Source organism: Pempheris klunzingeri, chromosome 13 (assembly GCF_042242105.1).
Source record: "Pempheris klunzingeri isolate RE-2024b chromosome 13, fPemKlu1.hap1, whole genome shotgun sequence".
NCBI lineage: Eukaryota > Metazoa > Chordata > Actinopteri > Acropomatiformes > Pempheridae > Pempheris > Pempheris klunzingeri.
This window is the reverse complement of record NC_092024.1, coordinates 16,298,608-16,308,673: the sequence shown is the minus strand read 5'-3', so window position 1 is coordinate 16,308,673 and position 10,066 is coordinate 16,298,608. Positions and strand designations below refer to the sequence as shown.

Genomic DNA, 10,066 nt, shown 5'->3' with positions numbered 1-10,066 from the left:
CAAGCCTTTGTGCAATTAATTTGTCACAAGCAGGTTTATTTTCCTCTCACTTTCCGCTCACTTCTCCAATGACTCCAGGTTGCCCTTTTACTGCAAATGCCTAACATCAAATATATATATTTAGGCTAATTTTGTTGGGGGGGTAAAAAAAAAAAAATAAAAAAAATAATAATCCTGGAAACACAAACACCCACTTCTCCAAAAAAAAAAAAAAAAAAAAAGACAGATCACAAAACATTCACTTCTCAGAGACAGACAAATCTATGGACAGCAGTGGCAATCACAATAATCAACATATCGATCTGGAAACGAAGGTATGGACAGTGTACTGTAGACGATAATCCCCACGGGTTCCACAATAGTTTTGCATGCGAGTACGAAGTCTCTGGGGTCATGATGCCAGCCATTTTGGAGTGGAGTACAGAGCAGTCGGAGCCCCCTGCAGTCTAAGAGCTGTCCGTGGAGCACTGGGCTGCTGCTGCTGCCCAACAGGACGTCTGTACTGGGTCGACACGCACATGACGGTAGGCATGGTAGAAAGTAAGTGTAGGTTAGAGGTGTGCTCGTCCGCTCTTTTCAAGTCTGTTTTGGTGGGTTTGCGGTCCAGGGCGATAAATCATTGTGTGGGAGAGTGTGCTGCCTGTGTGTGTTACTTCTCTTGTGGGAGTGATGCTTTGGTGTCAAGGGCAACAAGATGGCATCACAAGACACTGAATGTGTCCACCAGCTGAGTCCGTTGGAGCGCTGAGGTGCACTGAAACCAGCGTGGGAAGGGGAGAGTCGATCAGAAACAAAGAGGGAGCAAGAGTGTATGGGTGCTGCAACACCGCCTCTATTGCTGAGAATTTTGTGTCGGCTGTCCGTTTGGGATGCTGCCATTGTTCTGCTCTTCTTCCTCTTCCTCCTCCTCCTCACTGACCAGAAACTCCTCTGGAGGCCAGCGAAGCTCCCCACTCTCGACTTCTCCCTCTGTCGGCTCAACCACGATGGATGGAAGTCGATCTTTGAGCTTACAGCAACGGTCAAAATCTGAGGGGTCTGGGAATATCTAAAAAGGGAAATACAGGGGTAACACACTGGTCATTAATCCGTCATTGACCTCAAATTAATACAATTAATTTTCTGAACTGTAGAGCAGGTTTTCTCAAGCTTGGGAGAGTCAGCTGTCCTCCATTGTAAGGAAAGAAATTATTTGTGAGCATATTTCTGATGTCCTCGTAGAAGTGTTGCAGGCACCACTACGAGGCTAAACAACTGTGAAGGAAGTGATGTGAAGACTAAACATCTGTGACGGGAAGTGGTTTCTTAAAATCCCAGTGGCATATCTGCTCTTGCCCCGCCCACATTCCTCCAACAGCCAAGCTAGCTTTCGACATAGGTGCTCACCCAAAAACAAATTGCACAAGAGTTACATCAGTGGCCGTGTATGGGTAAATGAGGCATGTCTAGCGAGACTTACGGTAAATGCTGCATCATGTTTAATCTAAATGCTTCGGAAGGCATTGGGCCAAGCAGCTCGTAGCTGCTTATGAACTTATCCATCACCACATCAGCCACCCCTTGGAAGATTATATAAGAGCATAATCGTGGCATTTCGAATCAACAGAAAAAGGTGAAAGGTTTACTGGGATAGGATTGTCTATAAATAGAACATTTATCCTTATAAAAACAGTCAGCATTAGGTGTTTAATACTTTATACTTTTGTGGCAATGGAGTAGGAAAAAGCTTTAGGAAACAACAAGAAATCAGCAGACTTATCTGCAAATCCAGACTGATACGTCTGCTTATATACGCAGCGTGCCACACTAATGTTTGGATCTAAACTGAAGGGCATGAGAGACAGTCTGACAAGAAAGATTACATGCATTCCCTGTCCTGGCAAGATTGGACATCAACCTCAGACTCTGTTCTCAGGAACCGGAGAAATGGCCCAGGGGAAAGAAAAAGAAAAAAAGCCTGCTACTCCTGGTCCAAGAACAGCATTTTTTGCTGTTGTTTGGATAAAGTGGATGAATATTTTTAGACCTGCATATTTCATTCCAAGACATGGGGGGGTTGGGGGCGGGGGGGCTGGTGTCGCTGTCTGGGCAAAGAGCCGAGTGGAAAGAAAGCATTAGATGAGGCAGGAGAGCGACTGAGATGAGAAGAGATAGAGGGGATCCAGCTGTGTCCAAGTCTCCATGAATTCCATAGGAGACAAAAAAAAAAAAAAAGAGAAAGGGAGGGAAAAAGACAAAAAGCTATAAATATGCCCTTTGAGTGAGAGAATTTGTCAGGTTTTGAAGGCCTACATGTGTCTAATCAGCTGCTTCTACCCCAAAACAGCTGTGTATACATCCATGCCAAGAGGTGTGATTACATGCGCGCAACTATGTGTGTGTGAGCATTTCTGCGTACGCGTCTAATGCCTGCGTGTATCTGCATTTCCTGGCCTGCCTCACCAATCCTCACTGTGCGTCAGCACCAAGGGGAGTTAGGCAGCGAATGACCTTGCCTTTGGACCCCTAGCTAACACATGTCATAACTTGTTTCACTTCCAGTGGCAGGAAGCAGCGACACATCAGCCGGGCACAATGCTGGCTATTTTAGGATCTTCTGGGGTGCTCAGTGGGACTGGGAGGGGGGTACAAACTATAGGCCTGAATCATGACATTGCCTTTTGAGATGATAATTCAGTAACCAAGTGCTCATCCTTCTTCTCTTGTAGGTCACAGTCATTTCAATACCTTTTATAGGTGCAGCTGGAATTTAATGGTCTGGCAATTGTGTGTCAAAAGCACCCAGCATCCATAACGCAGGAAGTGACTGGTGTCGACATCACTGCTTCATACAGAGCTTCTCTAAGGAGTGGCTGGGACCTTGGGCAAATGGCCGAGGTGAGGTAATAGAGAGTGGGAATGGAAAGAGAGGAGAAGTGGCACACTCCTTGTCTCCCGTCCCCCCCCCCCCATCCGCTCTTCCTCATCCTCTCAGACAGACTCACAGCTGGGGTGTGAACTGTGGGGAGAGGAAGTCAGCCTTTTCCTCTGGGTCAGTCTACATCCTCTCAGAGTCTACATACAACATGGCATTAGCAGGCTTTTGAGTTAGGTTTATGAACGCATGAATGCGCACCTTTCATGCCATTAAATCATTTTGACTGTGTATGAAATTATTCGTCTTTCAACAGGAAATGGCCTTTAGGCTCAGTTTTAAAAGCCTCAGCAGGTAGAGGTTGAATATCTAGAATATTTTGGTACCCATCACCTTTCAACACCAATGGTTGCTCAGACCCAGTTAAGATACAGCTTCACTAACCATGACGAGTGCTAACCCTTTATTTTTAATCCTAGGTACAAATGTGAAACTAAAATAAGCACGCAGCTGTGTGTTTAAGTAGTTTGTGTTTCCTAGATGGCCCTGTTGAGCTGACAGTAAAACAAAGCCACTGGTAACACCTTGTCAAGACCACCTGATGGCTGCTTCTTTCATTTCTCTGGATCTGTCTGGTTTATTTTTCTGACAGCCCACTAGAATTACCCGGATGTACATTTCCTTTGTGCGTTTAAGCTTGTGACCAACAGTAACCTAAAATGACCTCTTACCAACACAAGAAATACAAATAATGGATGTAGAAGGTTGTAAAAATTACCTTTTTGCTCTTACACTTCAAAGAGAAAAAAATAATGTTCACCTCATAACATGGGCAAACTGCTCCATTTTTATATGTTATCCAAAATGATATAATATGAAAATATACATTACATATATGGAAAAAAAAACCCTGACATTTTGACCATCCCATACTAAAATGAAGCTGCTGCTCCCGAATCACAACACGGAGAAGTGGCTCCTGCGTGCTCATGTGGATTGATCTAATTCATGCTAATAAAGAATTAAGACGGTACAAAAATGACAATGCCACATAAAACTGTACGGGCAGGGAATTGGGATGGAAGTGGCGTTTCACTATGTGTGTGCATGTGCGTGCGTCTGTGTGTCCTACCTGGAAGGAGAGTCTGTCCTTGCTGGGGCTGAGCCTCATGTCCTCCATGGGGGTGCTGTTGATCATCACCTCAGTCATATCTCGGCCTGGCACAAACACTGGGCTGCAGGGTTGACAGAAGAAAAGAAGTTGTGTCATTAGATACTGTGCAATGAGATGATGGTCCATGCGGGGAGAGAAAACGGCAGCCCGACATCCCAACAGAAAATATACTACACAAAAAATAAATAAAAGTTCATAGCGCCAATTCATAATTAAATCATTAAAAATTACAATTAATATGAATACATTTTTACTATACACACACACAAGCTCTAGAGGACAGTCTGGGTGCATACAGAGAGAATAAACAGTCATGTCAGTTAAAACAGACAGTAAGTCCATGTAACAAGAAGAGAAAACTAACAAACAAATACCAATCTTTGATACTTTGGCTGTGTCTGTACATACAGGTTGTTTGTTTCACCTGTTTGACAGTTTTGTTTATACTCTGTGCATCTTGACCACAACACAAAGCATCCAGTCCGTGCTCTGCAAAGCTGCACAGCTCATGCTGTGGCTTGCATAAGGTGGCCGTCTCTAAATACAGGATGATGCCTTTGTGCACTAGCAAGCAGAGAACACAGTCATTGTGAGAGTGTGCTGGGGGCGGGCTGTGGTATTTGACTAGGGTGGAACTCGATGCACTCAGTTCCATCAAAGCTTGGCCAAACTTTCCATTTTAGATTAAAGTAACAAGAGGTTGTTTATCTATGTTCAGTGTATTTGCTCCCCAGCATTGTCGTAGTAAAGCTTTAAAAAAAAAGAAAGAAAAGAGTTGAAGCAGGTCCCAGGACTGACATAGACGCTGTCTTGAGACAAGATGCTGAGCGGCCTTCTCACGCTCTCTATTTAAAGCCTGGTGCCTTGTGGTCAGTGGCCACAGGCTTGTGGTTTATGTGGTCACTGGCTATATAGAACAAAGAAAACAGAACACAAGAGGCCCACTCACGACCTCACATTATCCGATTCAATTGACTTCTTTTTTGTAAAGAAGTGTGTGAGCTTTGCTTGACCCACTTTGAATCTTAAATAAAAATGTTTATTTTTGGTCACAGCAGAATGATGAAAAATTACTGTTGTAGTGAGCACGGTTTTAAAATAAAGAGCGATTATGTAAACATGTTTTCCAAAGAATTAATTTTGCAATTCTCCACAGTTCTATTCATCCATCAAAACAGCCCCTTGCTTCACAGTCTGTTAGAAAATACTGAATAATTTCTGGGTTTGTTTACTTTAAAAAAGGAACTTCTGTTTGTGTAACTAGGTGTCAACCCCTACAATACTTTCACTTCACCTGCAGTTACAGTGAAAAACATCTTCTATGGAACTTCCATGTCTTTTTGTCTCCGATTATGACTCATTCAAAACTCACTGTGCTGAGACTACTCTTGATGAAGACATCTATACATCTCCATGTTTACTGGCACATGAAATACCTAGAATTAAAAATAGGTTTATCGTTGATATTTATCGGACAAACTGTTACACACATTCTTATAAAAGCAAACTTAAAGAAATGTTCATAGGACTTGCACTAGGAATGCACTCTTGCTCACTTTGGTGCTGCTACAGCCTCATTTGATCTGGTATGATCAGTAGTTTATGGCAGCTCATGTTAGAAAAATTGTTGTGCCACACAAGGACGTTATTTAGGGAAAAAAAAGAAAAGAAAAAAGTTATAGTCTCGCTTTAAAGTCAACAGCAAAAATAGAAGTCCTTATCTGTGGAGATTTGGGCTCTTTCATTAAATTTCTGATAAAGCCCCCAGGATTTCAAGGCTTCCACCTGGTGTAGCTACAGCTTTGTGAAGCACCGTCAGTCACGTTGCCAGCGTTTTCAGTTTCCCCATTCATGTTCAGAAACACACACACCACATATATTGTGGTCTTCATGCAGGCTCAGGAAGAACAAATTAACACAAATTCATGCTGAGGAGGAGAGAATGGCGCGATGCGAGTCAGGAGATCATTAACCCCTGAAGCAATTACATCTATCAATCAGTTTTTCCATCCGTACTATTTACACACACCCCTTGTCCCCTTTATGGAGGAAGCACTGACATCACAGCAGGGTGTACAGTGGCTCTATAAAGGAGAAAAATTAAAAGCTTCTGGTCAATCACTGTAAAGTGACCTTAACTGCAGCAGTCAGACACGCACGGCATACTTGGCCGAAACAATACCCGGATACACAAATATAAAAAAAAAAAAGAAGGATGCTTGAAGGATACGCGAGGTTTAACGTGGAAAATAATGTCAGCTGGGGCTGCTCCTGAACTTATTTCATCCTTGAGTGGGGAGCGGAGAGGGTGAGGCAGGCATGCAAAAAAAAAAAAGCGGAGGAGGAGGGGACAGAGGGATGAACAGTGACAGCGAAGACCTGAGAGGAGGAGGAGGAGGAGAGGGAGGGAAGGGAAAGAAAGATAAACACTCAGGCTTGCCAGTCATATTTCTGTTCAGGGATCGTATAAACATCCTGCTCGGCTAAGAATAACAGAACATCGGCCTAATAAAACATAAAGGGGCACAATGAGGAGGAAGTGGGGGTGCGCATGTAACAAGTCAACCTGGGAGGAAACAAACACACACTACAGTCATATCTATTATTGCTTCAAGCGTCAAGTGGGCTGAACAGTGTGTCCGTCTCGAAGGGGAATAATTGATTCCTAGGAGGGGAGACGTCAAGTGTTTTACATGCAATCAACCTACACATGAGTTTGGTAGTCATGTCTGAATGTGATAGTGCCACAGGTGAGTGACGAGACATACATTAAGACAAATGGCCTTCACCGATTACTACGTGTGGCAGATGGCAATAAACCCATTTGTCTCCTGACCCAGTCGAGATAATGCATACCTGGGCCCTGCAAGCTTCCTAATGCCGCATCCAGCCAGGGCACAGATGTCAGTCATGCACCGTAGGTCCAAAACTAGTAACAGATTACCAGAGTTTGGAGCCGAATCTGTGTGTCGATTAATCCATTGCGTGTGGGAGAGAAAATATCAGAAATTTCAATGTGATCAAATGTGGATGTTCGGCGTTTTTAGGCTTTCTGACGACAAATTTTACATTTGGGTTTTGGACTGTCAGGCAAAATAAACAATTTGGAAACATCAGTCCTCGACTACGAATGAGTAATTGAGAATAATGGCCACATTAGTGTATATTGAAAAACAGTTTGTTGACTTGTGCAATATTCAGAAGCTACAGTCACATGAAAGATGACCAGGTTAATCAGTGATGGTCTCTCCAGTGCAGTTTTAAGATCACCCTCATGCTAGAACAGAACATAGTGTGACTTCTTCTGACTTGTCACCCTGTGCATTACAACCACTGGAGGTGCAGACAAACGCACTGACCCAGTGACCGGAGGAGGAGCAGACATGCTTCGTTTAACACCTTCCTCACCTCACCTACCTGACCTCATTATAAAAGAGACTGTATGTCCCCATAGCCTGAAGTCGTTATTCAAGTATGGCACCGGGTTCGTTCACCTGTCAGAATGCTACACAAGGCCGTGCCAGCTGCTTGCGTGTTTGCGCTGCGGCGGCACCGACAGGAGCCCAAGTGGTCTCCGCAGCAATGCCACTGCACCTTGCATAATACACATTGTTTCCCCTCTGCCATCCCACAGATCTTACTACTAGTATCATAAATCTTAGCCTATGCGGCGACAGGGCAAAGCTGCCGATGTTCCATGCAAATGTTAAGCTTTCCATCAGGCGAGTCACACAGCTCTGCAGGTATGTGGGAGGTGCGGGGACTCACTAAAAGCCCAGGAGTGTGCTGGAATGAATGGGTTGTATCCAGATTCCTGTGGGTTGACTGTGCCACTGAAAACACATCGCGGATCAGTTGCTACTCCAGTGCCTTATGGTAATCTTAGTGATGTGTGTGGGAGTGAAAATCTTATTGACTTTATACGTTTGGCAACTTGTGCCAAGCTTTCCATATGCTGTAGACCAGTATGTGTACATTTTCAGCTAGTAGTGTGAAAAAAAAATGTATTCCTGTTCAGGTTTTAGTGGAACTTGCAGCATGCAGATCCAAACTAAATAATGGTCAGAAGTTTCTAATTATACATTTGAAACAAAAGTCCAACCTTGCAGAAAAAAGGTAAAAACCTGTTTTGAGAACAACATACCAGAAGAACGCATAGGTCTACTGGAAGCAAGCGCAGACGAGAAAAGAAAAGTGTGGTTACAGTAAAGAGGTCGATTCTGAACTTCCTGGAAGAGTCAGCCAGGAGCCTGCTGAGGTTTGAACGGTGCTCGCAAAACAACGTTTCAAAAGCTTGTCGCATATCCTCTCAGACAGGAAAACATTCAGCAGATAAGAACACCACACAGGCTCCAATAAACAAAAGATGCACTCACTATTCCTCTGTCAAGAAGTGCCAGTCAAGGAGTTAGAGGCCTGGCTGCCAGAAGAAAGTGAGGGGAAAAAAAGAAAAAAGATACTGATAAGTGATAGTAGTAACAGATAGGAGCAAGGTGCATACGTTCTTCTCCGATTGCACTGCACCTGCAGCACTAAAAGGATGAAAGCAGTGTCTTATTGCACCAAAATGTTTAAGGACACAGCGAAATCATCATGTGTGTTTCCTGGTTCAAAAAAGGTTTTGTAAAAAAAAAAAAAAAAAGGAGGATTAAGGTGCACTTTTATCCCTAAATAGAATGGACGAAAACTAAGAGCCTGTGTGACCACTGTGACCTTTCCGAATTGGCACATGCAGCAATATTTATCAAGCTGGGGGCTGACAGCCATTTGCTTACACTCTCACACACACACACAAAAGTGAGACCTTGAATTGTCTTTTTTTTCCCCCCCAATTCCTGCGACCTGACATTTCCAATTTCAGGGGCAACACCCCACAGAAAAAGAAAAAAAATCTCAAAAGGAAAAAGAGTGGGTGCAGCAACAAAAAGGTGACAGATTCTGAGGGAAATCACCAAGCAAAACAAACCACAACTACATACTTCATTGCGCTTACTTGTCTGATGCAAAGGCAGCAAATCTAGGGTTTGATGTTTGATTTTGTCATTTCTATCAAAACAGCTGAGAGAAAAAAAAAAAAAAAAAAAAAAAAAAGCAAAAGGCTGACACAACACGTGAACAGGTAGGAGTCGAAAAGATGGGACAACTCACCGGTATATCTGCGGGGAAAATACAGACATGAATTCACACCTGCTGTCAATTCTGCTGATCAGGGAATATAAATTCGGCCACAGACTTTTCTCTCTGCTGTTTTTCTGTCTTCTTTTCTCTCCGAGGCAGCGCAGGACGCTCGCCTAAACCGAAAGTAAGTGTGCGACAAGCCGAACAGCCCGGGGAAGCAAACGGCGGGTCTTTAAATGTGATGCTTCTGATCATCACCACAGTGTGTGTTCAGTATTTAAGCAAGAGGCGTGTGCTTGTTCAGCCGGAGACACACCTCCTCGCTGCCAGGGCCAGAAAAACCTCAATGGCAGCTCATTATCAGCGGGAGCCAATCAGAGCGCAGGTGACTCGAGCCCAACCACCCCCCCCTCACCCCCCCCTCACCCTCCTCCCCCCCGGTCCTGATGACGCCAGCAGCTGCTGAACCCTCTCATTGGGAATGGACATGCAGATACTGCATGATGCTATTGATTTGTAGTCTCCAAGGCAACAAAAATGAAAGTTTTACCTTCTCTTGAATGACACAAAAACACACACACACACACACACACACAGATCTGCCTGTTAGGTAATCCGTGACATTTATCCAAATGTGGAGAGAGGAGGAGACAGCTCCTCTGCCTGGGCTCATTCACAAATGTATTTCAAGGGCAAGTCAATGTCTGCATATTTCAGTAGCAGTGAATGGTCCTCCTGCAGGTTTTTGCTTTTAACATACCATGTAGGTTGAGCATGCACACAGCATGCAAAATACACGTGTCCACTACAGATCCTCCGATCAGACTGTTTCAAAGTATGATAAGCCTGATTTTCCAGGACCTGACCGTGTCTGTGTTATGGTGGGGACCTCTGGGGCATAGTTGACCTTCACACCTTAT

General features: G+C 44.0%; 1 protein-coding gene across 1 annotated transcript; it reads right to left on the bottom strand.

The window, feature by feature from the left end:
- Positions 1–206: 206 nt before the first annotated feature.
- lbh (LBH regulator of WNT signaling pathway) lies at positions 207–9,273 on the bottom strand. Its single transcript, XM_070842680.1, has 3 exons — positions 9,177–9,273; positions 3,987–4,089; positions 207–1,048 (listed from the first exon to the last, which is right to left on the bottom strand). Exons 1-3 carry the CDS (start codon positions 9,203–9,205, stop codon positions 833–835), a joined length of 348 nt encoding a protein of 115 aa, XP_070698781.1. The 5' UTR covers positions 9,206–9,273; the 3' UTR covers positions 207–832.
- Between the last annotated feature and the right edge of the window lie 793 nt (positions 9,274–10,066).

Coding starts and splice junctions, on each gene's coding strand:
- lbh (XM_070842680.1), bottom strand. CDS start 9,205: ATGTCTGTATTTTCCCCGCAGATATACCG. Junction 4,090..9,176: donor TTTTCCCCGCAGATATACCG/GTGAGTTGTCCC, acceptor TCAACCCTGCAG/CCCAGTGTTTGTGCCAGGCC. Junction 1,049..3,986: donor AGGACAGACTCTCCTTCCAG/GTAGGACACACA, acceptor TTCCCTTTTTAG/ATATTCCCAGACCCCTCAGA.